Here is a 21551-nt window from a genome sequence, read left to right on the forward strand (position 1 = left end):
ACCTTCATGAAAAAAATCACGGGTTAAGATTTTAATTTTGAGTTCTTACACAAGTTTTACATTTAAGTGTTCAAGCGAAGTTGGAAGCATTTCAGTTTTTTCCATCTGCTGTTTTATTTGTGTATTTTCCTCCAGAATTTGACTTTCTCACATGCCAGTGCTATTTATGCCCAACAGAGATTCCCCTTTTCCTGCTCTGTACCAATTTATTTCCTGCCTTTATGTGTTGTCCTGATCCCATCCGTGATAAACCCCGTCCAGATTTCAGTAGTCAGCCAGCCCCCGGCCGTTTAGCCTGGCCTGTTGCCTCTATGCGTTGCTCTCCATGCCCCTGAATCATTACCCTGCAGACAGACACACACCGACCTTTCCAATGGCTAAATATGGAGCCACCAAAGAATGGGAGGAAGGGAGGGAAAAATAAACGGGGGGATAGATGGATAGATGGAACAGTGTGTTAAAGAAACTTGCTGTGAGGAGAGCAAGAGACGTAGAAAAGGAGGCCATTCGTGTTTAGTCTCAGCGGCTGCAGGCGTTCTGGACAATACCCCAATGATGGCTATCGGTTATTATGAGCACTATTCCAACTGTGGTGACGTCAGAGTCCCTAAGAAAAGCAGACCTGCGTGTTAAACCCCCTCTCCCACTGGCTGCGGCTGCCCAGATCCTATGTTTCTCTTGGAAAGGACAACACAGGTGGCTTGGGACTGCAGGCTAATAGTAAATGAGTTTTTCTACCCTGTACTTTGCTATATATAGAATCCAATGAGGCCTGAAATGGTGTGTTTCACCTCTGCCTGACAATCAAAAATTCTTCCTGTCTGGAGTAGAGCTTGCCAGATAACACAAAGGGCTTTGTGTTCATTTATCTACTTTTGTCAGTTTTCCCTGACTAGTAGCTGTGAATCCACACCTCTTGTGCTATAGACCGATTTGATGTAACTGCAGTCTGCTGAAGCGCTGCCACTTTTACATGTTTGCATCATGTTGACTCTGAATCATTTTTTCTTGAAAACAGCTGGTGGACTGCCAAAACATTCACAGGTAAATCTTACATGTGCAAGTACATGGTCATAGACAGATTTGACAGTAATCCTTTGGCTTGCAGGGCATCGTGTACGTGAATACACATAACGCTACACCTCTATAATGTGTAGAAGCAAGTAGCTACAGAAACCCATAAGATCTACAGATTTCATGTAAAAAAACATCTTTGCTGCAGGAGAGCTTCTGCCTTATGTGTCAGAAATTGTCCATAGGCAGTGAGCTGCTTGCAGTGTAAACATATATGAAATTTAGGCTTAGCTAGACTGGTTTCCCTTCCTCTTCGCCTCAGGCCTGCGATTGCCAAACACTGTAGGTTTCTTCAAGTTATGATAGTTTGTATGCAGCAGCAAAGTTTGTTCAGTCTGACTGCTCTTTTGCCGTCCTTGTCCCGCTCCCGCCCTCTCTTGCTTTCCGTCTCAGCCTCCTCCTCTCTGTTAATCCCTGTTTTTACTCACATTACATTAACCGCCAGCTGTAGCAGATGCACCTCCAACTGGACCGTCGGCTGTGCATCTGTCACAGTGCCACGCCGTCAGCTGTGCCGTCTGATTGTCCCTATCTGTTTCTCTTGCTATCAACGTGTGAATAATTTCAGAAGACCATGACTGTGAGTGAGCTTTCAGGCTCAGGCTGATGCGAGTGGTGGTGAAAACCTGCTCCTCCAGCGCTTACACGACGGGGCAACGTTTCCGCTGCAAACACTGTGGCAGCACATCTGACGCTGCAGCGAGAGGTCTCTGCTGGTCAGGCAGCCCCAGACGGATCACACCCTTACGCTGTAGCTCTTGACCTGTGCCCAAAACCAAAAGTCTTTTGGCAACTTTCTGTAATTGAATCACATTTTGTCGTCTGTCGTGACTCCTCCATGTATTTTTAGAGCTAAAAGCTTTTGTTGCTAAGAGACAGTGTGTCTTAGGAGAGGCTGAGCAAGGGAGGGACAGAATGAAAGAGAAAGGAAAGGAAGACAGAAAGAGACGGCAGCGGTGTTGAGGGGGAGAAAGGCGGAATCTGTGAAAGCCGAACAGTGAACGAACAAGCTATGAGTCAGCAGGGACATCTGCAGCGCACACACACACACACACACACACACACACACACACACACACACACACACACACACACACACACACACACACACACACATGCAGTGGGCATGGTTGCTATTCCTGTGTTCTTTGTCTGTGTGCTCTGCGCACCCACGCATGAACCCACTTAACTCTCCCCGCTAACCTGTGTTGTGCGTCTGTGTGCTTCGTGTGTGAGATATTAGCTCGCCCACTTTGATTTAATCCGCTCCCGCTGTGAGTGTACATGTGCACACGAGTGTTTCTCTGCACCCCATCATACAGCAGCGTGGTGTGTCTGTGTCACAACGCCTAACCTGTCCCCGCTGACAAGAGCCTTCCTGTCTGCTCTATGAATCATATGCTTGTACCCCATTAGTAATCTGCCTTCAGATGGCTATTATCAACTACCACAGGCAGCTTGTCTGTCTTCTGGCTCACTCCCGGAGCGCCATAGGAGATCAGATAGCAGCATGTGGTTTATTAGTCATCAGGAACTGGTCTGTTTTTCAGGATATCTTCTTTTTTTGTTCCTTAATATGACTTTTGTAAGATTTTATGAGTGTGTTGAGAAGCGCTTGGTTGTGAAAGAGACGCCATATTTGCAGATCTGGAGAGTGAGCATTGCACACCGCTTTCTTTTTTCTGTTTTCTGATTGTCAGTGTAAAGTCTGTTTCTGATAAATTCCTGCGGTCGCAGAAGATCTTAAAATACGCAGCAGATATATTTAACACAAAGAGGCACGCCACTCCTTAATGGTCGCCTTTGTCACTTCGATTTCAGATGCACAGATATCTCAGTGTGCAGACGAGCATAATTTCTCCATTGTAGCTCATCGAAAGACACACACACTTTTTGTTTAGAAAATGCATTGGCAATCACAATTTTAGTTACTTAATTCCCTCATATGAAGAGTTGGGTCAATCAGACCTAACATCAGAAAGTGCCTCCTGCTCCAGGCTTTTTGGATATTTGTATGTATCTCTAAAATATTACCATGAATTGCAAGTGATCAGTGAATGAAAGCATCAGTGTTTTTCATCGGAGAATTGTGAAAAATGGAATGAAAGTTGAGGAAAGAAAGGATGCAACTCGGCTCAGCTGGAATTCTTGCAAAAGTTGGTGTCTGTTGGACAGTAAAACGTCACAGCTTGAATCTCTTAATTCTATCCTAAAGGGAGAAGCAGATTGCAGTTGCTCAACTCGCGTGTTTCTCCATTGTTCAGCCAGATGTTGATCGCAGGGGAGCTCGCAGCGATGTCAGAGGCGATGTGTCTGTGCAATACTTGGAGTTAGGCTGCTTGCTAACTTTAAACTCCTCTGACAACACGGACAGATTGTCATGCTCTGCAAACATGACTGCTGTACATTCGAAACTTGTGTTGAGGTCTTCGAGCGAATCAGAAAACCTCACTTTGAATTAAAAAATGTCACTATCCGCTTGTGCACAGACAGGCAAAGATGAACGCCTCTGCAGAGCGGAGATGTTTTGAAGGTATGGCAGCGGATGGAGCTGAGGTTGAAAAACACCACAATCTTATGATCGACTTTATGAATGAAGGTTAGAAACTTTGAACTATTTGGTGCAGCTCTGACAAAAACCACTCAGATATCCGCCTGCAGTCACTTGAGTTGTACTTGGCATGTTTTTCTAGTGTGGCAGCGCTGCAGTGCAAACACTGTGTTACATAGGAAAGTACATTTTTGTGGCTGTTTCCGTATGAGTGGCACTCTTATAGGTCTTAATGTACAAATTGTCATTTGTTGTGATAAGATTTTCCAACTTACTGTCAGTATTTCTATTACATCTGCCACTGCTTCCTCTTCCTCTATAGATTAATGATGTTTGCAGACACGTAGCTGCACTTTGCACACCTGATATCGGACTTTGGTTTCACCGTCTTTTTCCATGACTCTCTTTGACTCGGCTTACACCTGCTATTAAAGCGCGATCTGCATCTAGATAAAGGAAAGCACGTGTTATCCAGGCAGGCTGTGAGTAGGATTTGATTGAACATACCAACACATCGTGATTGAAACCAGCAGCTTGGCTGTTTGTAAATGCAGCTCATAACAGTTCAGTGACTTTTCTTTTCTTTTCGGAGAAGGCACCATCCATGTAGTTAGGTATGCCGTGACTCACTGTGGAGTTTGTCATCTACTCACCTTCACAAAAAGACAGCTAGGATCCGTTTCCACCAGCTGTTGCTCCCACTGTGAAGGAGTCACCGAGCATTCAAAGCAGCTATGAACACCGTTGACCTGGTGGCAGTTGTGTTGCTTCTGGCTAAAAAAAAAAAAAAAGTTGTAAAAACACCCTGCGTTGGAAAGTAAATATCAGGTACAGCGTATGATTTTTTATAAACTGACACCTGCCATTTTGGTTTAGTTTACTTTAGCTTTCCCTACCTATTCTTAAATGAGTTTAATCCCAATAAGCACACAGTGCAGACAGTGAGAGTATGTATTGTGTAAATGGAAAAGTCATAATTGAGTTAATTACCATCTGGGCACCATATCTACTTTTTACTTTACCTTTGGGATTTAGTTGCCAGGTGTGTCTTCTTTTTTCAGCCCTTTTACAACTTTTACAACCCTCTTTTTTCAGTTTTTATGTTGTGCTATCGGTTTTTCATCTGTTCTTTTGTTCTTTGTACGGTTGTTTTCGTGTGTTGTCTGCTTTTATGGAGCTGCCCCAAGGCGGTTTTCTATCAAATGTTGACAAGGCAATAAAGTGCTGAAAAAATGAAATAATTCCCCCGTTTCATATGTCAGATCAGTGAGCCTGTACGCAGATGCATTAGATGGCGTTTTGGGATCTGATCGCTGACAGCATGGTGCAGCTTTCCTTGCATTGTGTGCCGTCATTGCAGCTGGGGTCAATAGGCCACGGCAGTGTTACAGTCTGTCAGACTCACGCGTATCATTGTTAACAGTTCACTGTCACTGCTGTGCAGATATGACAGAGTTTGCAGAGTGTGGGAAACTGATTGTAACCTTGGTATTTAGGATAGTGTGTTTCTTTACAGTTACATAAAACACATACACAAAATTCAGCGTTGTTATATTGTGGCCATATGTTTCCCACCCTCAGCTTTCTGAGCCTGATTGCCAAGGCACATCTGGTCTTAATGAGGTGTGTGTGTGTGTGTGTGTGTGTGTGCACGCGAGAGTGTGTGTTTTGTGTGTCACTATGCCTTTGCTATTCAGCCTTTCAGCCTGGCCTTGTGTTGAAGTGCTGTTGAGTCTTTTACTGCCACCCACTGCTTTACAACTCGAAGCCTATACTTTTAACTGTTGGATAATAGTGTGTGTGTGTGCTTGTGTTGGTGTATGTTCTGATAGTAGTTATAAAACCATAGCTTATATTTTGTCTGCACGTATCTCAAGGCCTGTTAATCTGTTAAAACAGTGCTGATTTTCCAGCTTTGATGGTGATAACAGTGGAGCTTTGATTTGACTGCTGTCTGTGGGAACAGATTTAGCCGAAATGCTCGTGACCCGCTTTCCTGGAGGCTCTGGATCCACTTTGCACTAAAACTATAGACCAAAAGGTCTTCCGGATGTGGACGTACACGCTTCAGAGTTTCATCCTTGATTCTGTGATTCCCAATAGTCTCACGTCCATCCTCTCACATATGCCTCTCCCTGCTAAGTCAGGCTGTTTCTCTGTTTTCCTTTTGTGTTGTCTGTTCTTTTTAACTAAATTCTCCTTTGTCTTTGAAAAATTGGACCCTGTTTCCACACATTTTTTTTTGCCTTATGTTTATCTCCAGGGAGACAAAAACCAACCTTCCAACACAAAAAATGGATGCCAGTTGACTGCTTTTTTTTTTTTGCAAGATGCAATATGTCTTTGAGTACAAAGAAATTGTTCACATAGTATAAAGTGCTGATTATTATTAGCTGGAAGCACAAGCATTTTTCACCTTTTGTGTTGTTGACCCTGGTACCAAAACAGCGACAGTCAAATTACAATGAACAACTTCAGAAGAGGAAAATGGTTTATAACATGTAGTGCACCAAATTCTTGAGACAAACACGACACTAGTGTGGGCTGAAGAGCTGGAGTAAATCCAGATTTTTCTTGTTGTGTCTTCAAATTTGCCTCCGTGCGTGTTCACCCAGCTGATCACCCCTCTTCTCTCTTCTCTCCAGGGTTCGCCTTCCCGGATTGGGCCTATAAGCCCGAGTCGAGCCCGGGCTCCAGACAGATACAGCTGTGGCACTTCATCCTGGAGCTGCTGAGGAAAGAGGAGTACCACGATGTCATCGCCTGGCAGGGAGACTATGGAGAGTTTGTCATCAAGGACCCAGACGAAGTGGCCCGCTTGTGGGGAGCCAGGAAGTGTAAACCGCAGATGAACTACGACAAGCTCAGCCGAGCGCTAAGGTGAGACTGGAGTGGGTGAAAGATGGGAAAAATGACACCTTCTTCAAGTCAAGTCCAGATTATACACACATTATATATACATATATTGTACAAAGACATTTACATCTGAAAGCTGAAGTTCACTGAAACCCTGCATGTGTCACAGGAAAACTGCCAAACAGCCAAAACCGTCCATTCACCCAGCATTGTCCGTCAGTGACGGTCAGTCTGTATGGCCTTCTGAAGGCCACAGAGAGAAAAAACATATCAAGGCCACGTTTTCTACATCGAGTGCTTGTAATTCTATTTCATGCACACGAGGAACAATTCATTCCGCGTTATGATTTTTGCACATGAGACCGTCGTATGCTGAGAGCCAGCACAACAGACCGGCCTTGTTTATCGGAGCGTCGAGTAATGGGAGACGCTAATTCTGACGCACGATGAGTAAACAGTTTGAGTGAAGCATAGAGGATGTATTATGTGTGGCTCTGGTTGTGTCTGTGTTTTTCTTGCGTTTGGTTTATAAAACAAACAGCCGGCGGCGCTGCTGATGCGGCAGATTTTGAGCTTTAGTTTCCCCAGTAAACACAGCGACTTCTTCGGCCATCGCCGTTGCTCCTGCCCGCTGCTCCTCTTGGGGTCACTCCTCCTCCAGAGCCGCTCTTCGCTGCTGGACTTTCTCTGGGTTATACACAGTGGACGGGCTGGGTGTCCGCAGGGTGGCCTGCCCCCCCCCCCCCACACACACACACCAAGCTTGGAAACACAATAGATGCAGCCAGGACCGTTTGGTTTCTGCGGTGGCAGGGCTGCAGAGAGGAGACTCAACAGGGAAGATGGAGACTGCAGGTCCTCTGAGTGGCCTGGCAGGCTGGCCAATGTCGCCGCCTGCAGGTACCGGTCCAGGTCTGTGCCCGGAGCTGTGTCTGGATCCAGCCCGCCTAGAATGAGGCGAAGAGGCTCTCTAAGTTATTTTATTCCTCCACCCTCTGAAAAGTAAATCCAATACAAATTTCACCCTGCAGTAACGTTTCAGGTTTGTGATTGAAGCGAGTTGAGTGTAACTCAAAGTTGAAGTTGCTAACATTGATGAATATGCAAAGTGGACAGAAAGTAGCTGGTCCCAGTCTGAAAGATGTTACCCATCCTTAGTAAAGCTCCTCTGGACTGATGCTAATATTCAGCTTCACATTTAGGTCATGTGTTCGTGGGAGGTGTCACCACCACAGGAGTCAGATAATGGCAATAAAAACCCCCAGACGAGTCCGTCTCAAGTTTCAGGAACTGGAGTCGTGGTTTTGAACTCTGGGTGAACTGCGAAAAACTCAGTGAAGCATACAAGATTGATCTTAAAATAAATCCAATTTGTTAGCGGTAAGATAACATTACAGCCGTACACACAGTGTTTCCGTCCACACATCGTTCACACTCACCAGAAGTGGATCAGCATTTCTTTTTCAGATTATTGGAGCCTGAACTTCACAAGGTGTAAAAACAAGCTACGATGGCTTTTCAAAATTAGAAGAAGAATATAAGAAGGAGAAAAGTGGTGATGAGCTTTCAATCTTATTTCTTTGCCATGACCCGTTTTCCTTATTGAAGTTCTGCTGAGCTAAGAGACCAACAGATTATAGATGCGGTTTATTATGTTTATCTTCTTTTCAAGCTTCTGCTCTTCATTCAGTTATTATTCACAGGGACCTTTTTGAGCCACTTCAGCCTCACTTCCCTCGTTAGTGTGAAACGTTGATGACATTCAAGTTAGAGCTCACGTCTCTTATTTTTATCCCTCGTTTCTCAGACACGTTATCTAACTAGCTCCGGGGTACGTTTGAGCTTAATTACAACCGCGTCAGATGTGTGAGACGACAACAACAAAAAAAAAAATTGGCGTTTTGGGTGAATGTGCATCGCGCCGCGTGCTGAAACTTGAGGGTGACGGCAGATTTAGAAACGCACACCTTCACCCTCCACGGAGCACATGTGGGATGCTGCAGAGTTTTATTTAGCTGCCAGTCTGTTCTCCCATAATCACACACGCTGCTACTCATCAGTGTCGCCTCCTGTGTTGTAGGTTGGTGTGGGTTATAGTTTGCCATGGTGATGACTAGTTACACTGCATCATCACCACACACACACAAGCGCACACACACATACACTTTACACCTTGTTATATGTCAGCCCTCCTCCAGCCCATCTGTGCCTTGTTTGTTGCTTAAACCTTTTTTTATCTTCGCCTCATGTAACTGCATATTTAAAGACACCCAACCTTTTCTGAACTCGCACAGGAATTTATTTTAACACCTATTCCTTGATCAGAGTGTGATCGTGAGTTTAAAGGGTTAATGCATGATGCTGATGTAACACATTGATTTTGCGGTATTATTTATTTGTTTTTTTAGGTCATTTAACAGGGAAAATACAGATAAACATTGTTACATAAGGAGACAGATGAAGTGTGCAGAGGGCATCTTGCTGAGGCTGCTTAGGGATGATGAGAGGGTGATTTATTTCATTTTCATTCCATCAACCTTTCATTCAGCCATGCAGTTCCACCCGTTAACACACCCTTTCCAGAGTCCTAACACTGAACGCACATTTTATACCAATCAATAGAAGCGTTTCTTAAGTAAAACACAGACTGGTGAGAGTCTTTCTGCGATAACTGGGACGAATTTACTTTTAACTGAAGTAACATTTAATCAAAAGTGTCTTTTAAATCTCCATATTTCAGGTTTTCTTTGCTGCCGCTGGTGGAAGATCCTGGAGTCCTTGGCGTGACTCAGTTATTTGAAACATGTCAAACTTGTGACTAACACGCTGCAGAAACAGAGCGAAAGCTTAGATCTCCAAATTAAACATGGACGCTCAACGTCTCGTATCCTCGAGAGCGAGTCAAGGCCGCCGAGGTTTGACGGTAAATAAACAGTCAATTTGATGCAGGAGCAGTCACTTTCTCTCTGGTCTCACTTAGCATGTTGCATGAAGGAGCAGCTGGAGCCAGACTTTGTTGTGATGTCTTTTCTGTGGTTTGTAAACCTTTTATATGAATGGGGGCGCTCTTAATTAATCCTGAAGTCTCTGGAACAAAGTTCTCTGTCACATGTGAGGCCGCTGATTGATGATTCTCTGCGTCTTTGAAGCGAGCGTGCGTTAGTACACGCGTGTGTCTTCGCTCATGCATGTACAGCTCATGTGTTTAGAGACGTGTGTGTGTCTACGTGTGTGTCCAATACATAGAGGTTGAGTCTATACAGTCAAAGTCCTTTCTAGTTTATTTGAAGGAGGTTCAAAGAGCAGGAGGCCTGCAGCTTGCCTGGGCCCACTGTGTGAGACCGGCTGTCCCATATTGACTCCATGCTCGTTCGGTGTGTGTGTTCGTTCCTTTCACGTTCATGCGCCTGGTCTCTTCCCCAACTCGTTTAAAGTGCCGTCCATCTATCCACACGTCTGTGAACATTATGTCCCTGCAGCTTTGATGGCACACAAATGCTGCTGTGTACCTCCAGCAGTGTAGATAGTTTTGAACTCACTCCTCATGTTTTGCCTGTGTGCCTGCTTGAATGTACTTGGTAATTTCCACCTTTACAAAGTTCTCAAGTACCGAAGCACAAATTTAAAGACCTGCCATGTGCTCGAGTTTTTACCTTCAGCCGTCACGTCAGCCATATTTCAGAGGGAAGTAGCGCTCTGTCAAAGCCATTGTCCTCAGGTGACAAGTTAATCTTACTTTGCAAAATGAGACTTTAAATGTAAAAGCCGATAAGCCCAGAGATCGAGCATTGGCAGAGATTTAACGTCGATAATTAGTGTGTGTAGCACTTAAAGCATCTCAAACATTTAAATACTCCGACCTTATTAGATGACGAAGTTCACACGCTCTAAATGCAGGACGTTTCCCTTTTAATGGGGTATTGATATATGATATTGTACGTTTACTTAACTTTCTTACTGATTAGAGGACCCTCTCCACCGCTGTCACCCCCTGTACATTTGAGTTTATTTAAATTACTGAAAGCCACTCTGTGTGAACACTGGCCGTTTCGTCTAAGCTCTGTAGATTTATCATTACTTGCGCATGTTTTCTGCATGCATTGTATGTTTGTGTAGGTGTGTGTGCGCACGTGCACGTTTGATATGCGATAGCGTGGGTGCGCGTTGTAGCCGGCTCTATCAGAAGAGGCCCTTGACTTATTGAGTCATTGAGGGGCTGGACGAGTTCCTGGTTCACACAATCCTCTCCTGCTTTGTTCTGTTGTACCAAAACTCCTGTGACTCATACTCTGATCACACTGAAGCAGGCATGCAGCTGGGCACGGCCTCGTCATTACGACCAATATTATATCCACGGTTTTTTGACTGTCGCTACGAGTGTGACTGATTTTAGGAAAGCAATATTTTACTCTACTGTGGGACTCTTATTTACATCTCGTTTTGCAGATTCTTCCTAGAATTAGTTTCATCCCACTCGGAGAAAAAGTGTGATTTCATTGTTGGGTTGTTGTGTTTGTATGGACATTAATCACCTCACAGATACGTAATTCTCTGTTTGTAATTGCGTTTTATTACTGTACATTAGTAATGATTAACCACGTTTATGTGTGTTATGTCATGTTGTCTGTGTGGTCGTGTTGCATGGATGGAAGTTACAGTTATATGATTTTACATTTATTACTCTCTGCTGCTGGCGAGCAGCTTTATTATAACTCACTGACTGCAAGAGCCATGTTTACAACTTCATATTCAAGCAAATCTGTATTTTTATGTACAATTTTTGGCCGCTGAGCTCCCGTCTGCTCGATCCTACTGGAAAATGATCAATAACATATTACATTTCCCAGAATGAAGTGGCCACTCTGAACTGAATGAGACACCGTTTAGAAATTTTTATGTAAAGAAATATGAATGTGGTTTTGTCCTGAGGCTATCGGTGAGTCACAAGGAGCCATTTTATCTTTTAGATGAGCTGTCAGCAGCTCGCTATTCACTCCTCTACATCGCACTGTGTACTGACGATGACTAATGCACTCTTATTAATGGAGCCGCCTGGGTAAGACTAAATCAGAGCGGCTGTCTCACTTCCTCAGTGAGTTTGCATCGAGCCGTGTGCTCACATTGTGAGCAGCTTGTTTAATTATGTGCAAATGTAGAATTAGCATGCAGGTAGCGCTTTGTACAGTGACTTTGTGGTTTCTGATGTTTGGCTTCAGTCTCCTGTAATATTAAAATGTCTTGTATCTTTTGATGTACTGTAGCCAACTAGCAAACACCAGTTCAGGAACATTGAATATGAAAATCTCAGTGAGTTCAGTTGGAGTGGGAACATTTGGCAGTCTCACAATTCATTTCCACTCAGATCCTCTGCGTTAGATTCAATTCAGAACTGATTCCCAGTTCAAAACAATGATTGGTTCAATAAAATAAAGATGAATGACAAGATTATTCTGGTATGTGCGTGATGTACACTGTCCAGGTGTCCCGCTAGTTAATAACATTATTATGAAAAGCTGTTTTTGTGGGTCATTTCAGAGTTGTGGAGGATAATATTCACACATCTTATGTGAATCTTTTTTTCTTGTTTCAACCCAGCCTCAGAGTTCAGAGCTAACTGATGACCCGTCCACATGTTCTTTTTGTTCATTCTTATAATGACTCTTCATATCTTTTCATCCATTTTCACTGCTGTGCAAAACTGTTCGTGTTCTGTAATTACTTCTCACTGATGGGGAAACAAAGTGCAGATTTAATTGGCTGGTGATGACGAGTGACCCTGAACGCTGTGGTTCAACTCAGCTAGATTCCTAAGTGTCCGACTTAACACAGAGTTAATTCAGTTTGTTAGCACGGTGAATAACCGCTGGCTACGTGGCTAAAACAAAATGTAGCCAAAAAGTTTTCATTCGTGTTTCTGATGGTGTGATCTTCATCCTTCTCTCTTCAGATACTACTACAACAAGAGGATCCTCCACAAGACCAAAGGGAAGAGGTTCACCTACAAGTTCAACTTCAACAAACTAGTCCTGGTCAACTACCCTTTCATCGACATGGGCTCTGGTACGCACACGCTCACATTCATGTCCTAAATCTTTAAAAGTTGTGGTCAGCGCACCCTCAGGTGGTGTGAAGCGTCAGCAGAGCAGTGCTGCTGCAGCATCATGAGCACCGCTGCTAAAACTTCACACGATCGTTCATGTCCTCCACCGTGAGCTTCACCAGGGGCAGCTTTAGCCCCACCACACATGCAGAGCAGAGGAGGGAAAGGCGAAGTGAAGATAATGTTGTGTGTACTGGTTAAAACAGTCCCAGCAGTGAACGACACGTTAACGTGCTGATGGATTCTGTGTTTTTAGCTAGACTAGACCAGAGAATATTCATTTAAAACAGATCAGTGACGATGCTTCTCCCTCATCGTTCTCTGTGAAATTTGCTGGAAGTGATGTCATACAGCCCCGGTGTGTTTCATATGGTGTGAGCACTTTGCTTAAAATACCTTGCTGCCTTTTTAAATGCTACGTTGCTTGTCAGCAGCCAATCAGATGATAACAGGAGACAGTTTGGCCTTGTGCACCATGCTGTGATTAGTTTGGCAGTTTACGCACCAGTCCTAATTTTGTTTAATAAAAACTCAGCTGTTGCTCCTGGTGTTCTTCATCTTTGCTTTAGAAGAAAGAAATAATGGAAGCAGCAGGTGAACTCACTTTAAAACCAAAGAAACTGCTGTGTGGGGGATCGGATTTATGCTGAAGCGAAGACTGGTTCATGTGGATTTAGAAAAGTTACTGATAGATATTCCTCTGAGAGTCTGCATTGGTATGTAAAAGAAACTTTAAAGTGTTAAATTTGACAATGGGATTTGGTGTGGTGGTAGACTAAGTATCCAGCTGGGTAAGCAAACACCACCTGAGAGCAGTCAACCTCGGGAAACGCTGATCAGACAATGACGATGAAGAGTAGACGTCTCATTTAAGATCTCTCTTTTATAACTTCCAGGGTTTGAGTCGCTGTGTTAAACAAACACTTAACCACCAGGGCTTTTTCTTTTTGAAATTACGGAATGACAATAATTGAAAGACAACCTTTGGCGACTGAGATTTGTGGTTATTCTCAGTGAGAAGAATGAAATCACACTTGATTGCAAGGACCCTTTTCAAGGAGTCTAAGCTCTAGGACAGACAAAAAGTTCTTGGCCTTCAAATGTCTGAATTTGAGGTCCTTGAGTGTGCAGCTGTAAGAAAAAGGTACCTGTGAAGTTATATCAGCAAGAATAAGCGCTTAACACAACTGGTTTAGGTGCTCCTCTTTTAGATGCACTGCACTTACTTTATGTAGCATTAGAGCGAGCCGGTCATGATCTGATATTCTGCTCTGATTGAGAGTCAGAGAGCACAATCCACTGCATTTGAGAAAAGATCCACACACTGTATATAACTGAGACATTCTGATGTTATTGTCTGAGAGATTTTCCAGTCCGTGCGGTGGGAGACTTAGCAATTTACTCTCCGAAGATAAATCTTATCGGTGAAGACTTGGGGCAGTTTTGCGGGGCAGCCCTGGTCGCAATCTAAACACCGCATTTAATGTAATCGAATCATCATCACGTCAAGTATTTCCACCCTTGTTTTTGCAAAGAAAATCTCAATGCAATGCCGTTCTGGTACAAGTACAAATCATTTGGGTGTAGTGTGTGTGTGTGTGTCTGCCTGGTTACTGTGTGTGTGCGTGTGTGTGTTCTAAGACATCAGTGTGCCACGTCCCAGTTTATCCCTCTCCTCCCTCCTCTGAAGTCGTCTCTCGTTCTGGTCTCGGCCACCCAGTGTAAACACAGCCCATATGGAGCGTTGGATACTGGGTGACATAAGTGCAGCACGAAACTTTAATTATAGCCTCCGTGTGATGTGGCCCACACACTGATATGTTGTGATATGATGGTTTCATACGATGGTTTTACACACACACACACACACACACACACACACACACACACACACACGCACACACACATGCCCACGTCAATCTGGATTGATCTGCAAGCACAGACGCTCACAAACATACACACTGGATAAACACACACACGGTTTTTCTCCTCGTCGTCTCTGACACACATGGCTGTGAGATCTGGGCTTTTTAAACAGAGAGCGACCCACACACACACTCGGCGGCACTGGAAAAAACAGAGGAACCCAACCCATGTTTGTGATGGCAGTAAGAGCGACTTTTCCAATATTTAATTCTGGCACGTGCACGGATGCCAAGAATTTATTGCAGTGCCACAGTCTCCCTGGCAGGAGAGAGAGAGGGAGGAGGGGTTGAAAGAAGGGAATTTGTGGCTTTGTGTAACCCAGTGTTTTCTTTCTGTGTGCCTGTGACCCTCTGGGTAAAATAGTTGGAGTTATGGGAGACATGTGACCTACTCTCATTAGTTACTTTCCCCTTTCTCTTCTGTTTAAAGGGCTGGTTCGTCCAAAAATTGTTGACAAAATGAAAGTTATCACTGTGTGTGGCCATGCACTTTTGTTGGATGTTAATGGGATTTTCCTTTCTTTAAATGATCTACAAACACACAGTCAGCTGTTTTCATTAGACCCACATTCACCTGTAAAAACGGCTCTGACACTGTTCTATGGATAACGTCGTATGTAATGTACGTTTCCATGACTTTGAATGACGTCCAGTGCACCTCCTTTGTATTGTGGTGGATGCAGAGATCTCAGAGACTGAAACTCCTAACGCCGCCTTCTTTTCCTCGCAGGTCGGGGAGTCCCTCAGAGTGCCCCTCCAGTGCCGACCGGAGGCACCCACTTCCGTTTCCCCCCCTCCACGCCGTCAGAAGTCCTCTCATCCAGCGAGGAGCTGCGCAGCCCGGGCATGTTCAGCAGCGTGGCTCGCCGCATGGCCCGCGGCTCCGTGAGCGACTGCAGCGACGGCACCTCCACCAACTCGGAGCTGGAGGAGGCCGTGGGGGCCGATGAGAGAGGCGTGGGGCCTGACAGGGCTTTCAGGGGCCTGCTTCCTCCCCGCCTGGCTCATGAGTCTCTCTTCAGGGTCTACGGCGGGGCCCCGAACCCAGCAGGGCTCGCCAGACCTGCTCCCAGGGTCCACCCAGAGCCTCTGTCTCCATTCCCTGTCTCCCCTCTGCCTGGCCCCGGAGGTCTACTGGCCCCAACTCTGTCACCAGCCCTGTCCATGACCCCTACCCCGCACCTGTCCTACACTCCCTCCCCCTCCCTGTCCTCTCCCATGATGGGCTCCCACTTCTCCTTCAACCCGGAGGACATGAAGCACTACCTGCAGGCCCACACCCAGTCCGTCTACAACTACCACCTCAGCCCCCGAGCCTTCCTCCACTACCCCAACATCGTCATCCCTCAGCCCCACCGCCCCACCCTGGAGAAGCCAGCCGCCCACCACCTCCACGCCCCTCCCCTGCCGCTCTCTCATTCACTCAGCCAGCAGCCAGGAGGCGGGGAGGAGCAGCCGCAGCACCCGTCACCGTTCAAGTTCAAGCTGCAGCCGCCTCCACTCGGGCGCAAGCAGAGGGAGGCAGGGAGCTCATTGGCTGCTTCCTCTTCCTCCAGCCAGTCCTCCTCCTTCACTGGGTCTGTTCAGATAACCAGTGCAGGGCCTCCTAAGATCAAGGTGACTGCCAACACACACACACGCACACACGCACACTTCATCTTCTTCTTCTTCTTCTTGTGATAATATTTGACCAGATAGTCTTAAATTGAAATGTCATGTTGTTGTTCTTCCTCTCCAGGTGGAGCCCATATCAGACATCGAGTCAGAAGAAGAAGTGGAGGTGACTGATATCAGCGAGGAAGATGAGCTCAATCACAACGAAGAGGATGAGGAAAATGGCATCTTCACCCCGACAGCTCGCCACCACCACCATCAGCTCAACAACCATCATCAAGCTAACGGAAATGGGAGCAGCCTCTCCGCCCGTCCTCACAGTAACCCCGATGATGATCCTGACGAGGATGAGGAGGTCTTCAAGACTCCCGCCACTCCTCCGATTGGTAGCGGCAGCCTGGCCTTCCCCCTGATCGGCCTGAAGACTGAGCCGGGTCAGGCAGCTCCCATCAGCCCCGGAGGCACACGCTGTATCCCGCTCAAACTCCGCTTCAAACGCCGCTGGAGCGAAGACCAGAAGATGGAGGCAGATGGAGAGAGGGACGAGGCAGAGGACAAGAAAGTGAGGGCCGAGGGAGAGGAGGAGGTGGAGGGGAAGAGGGAGGACGTAGGTAGGAGAGTGGGGGAGGTGGAGAACGGGGGAGGAAGAGCAGGAGGAGGTGTTATTCTGGGGTTGATGCTGCCACCGCCTCCCACCCAGCGCAGAGCGAGCTCAGAGCTGCAGAGAGCTACAGCACAGCTGTCTCTGGAGAACAGTGGCTGCTGAGCGTCAGGTGCACACACACAGACAGACAGACAACACACACCTCTCAGAGTCTCGTCATCAAATTTTATAGTATCACGTAGACCATAAGGCCTTGCGGTTTGCTGCTAGCAGTGGTGAGCACAGCGGGTTTTGGTTTGACACAGCCGTGCGCTAACTGAAAGGTGGCCACAAACACACTGAAATGTTCTTTTATTCTGCATCTGAATGTGTTCGTGGATCATATGTAGGAAATTCTGTTCTGTGCAACGATTAAAGTAGCTGTTGGGCACTTTTTACTGACCTCACAGCCCCACATCTCCTTCAGTTCCCAAACAGAACAGATTTGCCCACAGATGATACATGTACAGGCTCATGAGGTGGTGAAGATGAGGATTAATGTGTGGTCATAGCCACCTCTCTGGTCTTGTCATGTTTTTGTGGAACAGCCTCCTATGCTCAGGACTGTCAGCAAGCAGCCGCTGGACCTTACGGCCTACTTTAAAGCATGAACACGTAGATGTACCTGTGTAGCCTCTAATGTACTGCAGGGCAGGACACCTTTGTGCCCCTGGTACCCTCTCGAACATGAACACAGCAGAGCACTTTTGCTGTGACTTAAACATTAAGAGATAACCAAACTCAGTCTGTGTGTTGGCGTCTGCCCGACAGAGAGGAAGTCTACTTTAATATCAGTTGCACATTCAATGCCTCCTCGCCCTCATGATGCCAGTTCGGCCATCAGTCTGCCAGGGATCACCTCACATCACACCTGTGCCCAGACGATGCCTCTGATGGTCTGTTTGTTTATCTGGTGCGGTGAAACGGATCACCTGAACGGGCACCGCGGCGGCCTGAGTCGCCCACATCTGGCTCCATACTTCCCCTCTCTCCTTAATCCTCATTCGTACTCACCGTAACAGACAGATCCTAATGTTACTAAAAAGACTTCTAACAGCGCTGACAGAGATTACAGAAGTGCCTCTCTGTCTGCGCCCGTCACCGTTCAGCCGTTTACGCCTTGGAGGCCAGCGAGAAGAAGAAACAACCTTAGACCTAGTTCGGATGGATCTTACAGGCTGAAGAGGGATATTTTTTCTTTTCGAGATGTGATTAGAAAGAACCCTCCAATCAGTCCTTTCTCCAGGAAATAACTCAGACACTATGAGACTGCATCAGGGTCAGACTGAGGGGTCTCTCCAGCCTCAGCTCGTTCACTACAGTGTATAAAGACGTGGAATGATTGTGGACTTGTACATCTTTGCGGACAGTCAAACTAAGCCTGAGCAGGAGAGGAGGATGTTGATGAACTGACTTTGGCCTCTCGACCTCTGAGCAGCATCATTAGACCTTTGTTGGTCGGCGTTTGGATTCGGTTTCCACTGTACAGAAAAACCCGCCTGAGTCCCCGAAGGAAGCGCCGGCTCTTTCTCCCCTCCCCTGTGGAGGAAATGAGGAAGCAGCTACCAGCGAGGCTGTAATTATAGACACGCTTGTTTCTGAACGTGTGTGTGGACCCAAAGCTGGTGTAAAAAAAAAAACAAAAAAAAAAAACAGGACACAGCGGGTGTCTCAGCTTTTCGTGTCCCTGCCCGACTTCGCACAATCTTTGAGGGGTTTGGAGGTTTGAGGGCATTCGTAGTGTTTTCTCTCTCAAACACACAGATCAACAGCTCTCTTCTGCATTCCCCCACTTCTTCGTTTTTCTCTTTAAAGACTGTGCCACATGCTTGTGCCTCATGAGGACATGGACAGTATTTTAGGGCATTTGCAGTGTTCTGAGGACTTTCTGTATTTCGGAGATAAGAGCCGAATCTGTTCATGTGATGTTTTGAGAAGCGACGATCGAAGCTGATTAGTCTAGAGGAGAACGGGAGCCGTGTAATGAATGTCGAGCACCAAGGTTAACTCAGGCAAACCTCCACTGAGATATTGAGAAACAGCTTATTTTTATGACGCTTTGTTCATTTAAAGAGAAAGGAGACATTTTGCCCATTTTAACGAACAAAACACAAATCAGATTGTGCCTTTTTTAAGCCAACATGAGTTTTATCAAGTACCCCCAGCAAAGTGTTTTATCACACCGTACCACCATGCCTTCTGCTTTTGTAAAAGAGAGATACAGAATAAGTAAATCTACACGTATATATTTTATTCAAATATATATTGAATTCAAATATTATATTTCAATATGGTCATTTGATACAAATCAGGAAAATCCTACTATTTTTAATGGTAAAGATATGTATATATTCTAATGGGCATATTACTACCAGTATAATTCAGCCTTGCCTTCTCACCCTTGCCTTCTCTTGACCGTTGAGCTGCAGTGACAAAGGCCACCGGTGTCAGAGTTTTATATTTATATTGTAAAAATAAAAGATTCAGTTATTGTGTTTTCAGGGGACGGAGGGTGTGGCGGGACAAGGCGAGAAGAGCGAGCAGCAACGTTTAATCAGACCTGGGTCCAATCGTGTTTACCTTGTTAGCGGGCGTGTTTGTTTTAAAATCCGTTGAGTGGCGGCCGGACGGGGTTGAGCTCGGTCACAGAAATCTAAATTAAATTCGCGAACCCTGCCCACCCGCCTGCAAGTGTTTGACCCCGGTCTGCTTAAAGAGCGTGGAGGCGCAGGTCGTGACGGGGAGCTGGTGACGGACTCGCGTGTTCGGAGCAGGCTGATTCTGATTGGACGACACGTGCGCAGCAGGCTTTCAGCTCGGTGTCACATCACAGCTGCTGATAGGACTGGACTTTGGTTTGAGCGTGGACTGTGGACTCAAGCAGCTTTGTGTGAACCAAGTGTGTATGGGCTGGTCTGAACCCTGCCCATACACACACACACACACACACACACACACACACACCATCCTGGTTAGAGTGAGGCTTTACTGTGGCTACAATAAAGGGAAACATGACATCACACGTGACATCAGACGCCCCCGCAGTCTCTGGAGTAGACGGCAAACCAAAGAAACTACACACTGCGACACACTTAAACACGCACGCGTGCACGCACACACACACAGGAAATGGCATCACAAACCTCAGAGCAGAGTGGAGAGAGAGGGACTTCCCATAATCTGACTCGCTCATTCTGCTGTGTGTACGTGCACTGCTGTGTGTGTGTGTGTGTGTGTGTGTGGGGAATGTGTGGTTTCTATGGTTGTGCCATACACACACACATAAAAAAAAAACAAAAAAAACTCAGAAAAGACAGTCTCTCGTCCAGATTGTCCAACCAGCTCCGGTCTCGTGTCTATCTGAAACACACTCATAAAAACTCGTCCGTCCGTCCGAGCTGGCGCATTGACATCGTCATCATTCCTCTTTCTAAAAGGGTCAAACGTCCCCGTCAGCCAGCAAAAAGCGTTTTCGTGAACTTTCAGGACGGACGCGGTTTGCGGGTGTCCCGTTGAGACAAACACAAACACGGCTGTGCCTGTCCCGTCGCACCTGTGCCGCCTTACCTGTCGTGGCTTCAAAAACAACACAACAGAATAACTGTTCCCCGCCGGCTGATAGCTTCACCCCTCGATGTCACCGACGTTGTTCTTACCATTTTCTTCGTATCTTTTCAGACGTATTACTGTTACTCTTGTAACTATTATATTATTAACATGACTGTTTTGATTATTTTGTACCCTCTTGCCATGGTCGGTCTCCTCCATGAATTCCTGGTTTTCTGTGAGTTTTTGTTCCAGTTTGCACTCTTTCCCATGAACTTCAACTAGTTGGCTTCAGTGCAGTCCTGTTTTTTTTGTTTTTTTTTTAAACTCACGCTGATTTTCTAACCATGTCACCATGGACAAGAGGAGGGTCACATAATCCCCACATGATATACAGCAGGGGAAGAAACAGTTCTTTTCATTTTTTGATGTTCTGTATATATATTTTTTCCATTTTGGAGGATCCTGTAAGAAAAAAGAGCTTTGTACTGTTTAACCATTGTATTATTTGAAATGCCTCCCCTGTCCTCGCTCTGGTCGCCTCCGTCTCTCCTCTCACGTCCACCTTGACGGTGAGCTGTCACTCCAGAGGAGGGACGGAGACTTTTTGTTTTTATCACGGATGAACCACCTGTACTTCTGTTCCTCTTCTATCTGTTCATCTTCATTTGTAATTAAACAATAATCAGGGGTCATTAAAAAAGGTAAAAATGGACGTCGGATCCTGTGTCTTTCTTTTGTTTGCTTCATTCAAGCTTCATTTGAGAGAAAATGATTAAACCAAGAACAAGAATGTGAATCCTTTCATCATGTCTCCTCTTAGTTTTGGTTACTTTTTTATTTTAAGGTGCACATTACAAGAAAAGATGATTCCAAAAATGTTGTAAAACATGAATAACAACAGATTTCAGTCATTCACAACTACGTGTTCCTGAGTCCATGTATGAATCTCCTTCATCCAATCATGTGTTCACAAAGTGGTGAACCTCGCTCCATCCTTGCTGTGAGTGAGTCTTTCCAGGATGCCCCTTTCATACCCAATCATGATCCTCTCACCTGTTACCAACGAGCCTGTTTACCTGTGGAACGATCCAAACAGGTGTTTCTGGAGCGTTCCACATCTTTCCCGGTCTTTGAAACGTGTTGCTGCATCAGGTTCAGAATAAGCAGATATTTACAGAAATCAGTGAAGCTAAGAAGACATTTAATCGTCCGCTGTAACAAATAAGGACTAATTAGCCC

The 21551-nt window shown here is 45.7% G+C and overlaps 1 protein-coding gene across 1 annotated transcript in view; it reads left to right on the top strand.

Annotated features, from left to right (window-relative positions):
• Positions 1–21022, top strand: part of erf (Ets2 repressor factor) — a 35296-nt gene extending 14274 nt beyond the window's left edge. Inside the window, exons 2-5 of the mRNA XM_070985051.1 lie at positions 6271–6505; positions 12429–12541; positions 15237–16123; positions 16245–21022. Coding sequence (XP_070841152.1) covers positions 6271–6505; positions 12429–12541; positions 15237–16123; positions 16245–16886 — 1877 coding nt within the window. The 3' untranslated portion in view covers positions 16887–21022. The remainder of the gene's footprint in view (positions 1–6270; positions 6506–12428; positions 12542–15236; positions 16124–16244) is intronic.
• The last annotated feature ends 529 nt before the right edge of the window (positions 21023–21551 follow it).

This window comes from Chaetodon trifascialis, chromosome 17 (genome assembly GCF_039877785.1).
Source record: "Chaetodon trifascialis isolate fChaTrf1 chromosome 17, fChaTrf1.hap1, whole genome shotgun sequence".
Taxonomy (NCBI): domain Eukaryota; kingdom Metazoa; phylum Chordata; class Actinopteri; order Chaetodontiformes; family Chaetodontidae; genus Chaetodon; species Chaetodon trifascialis.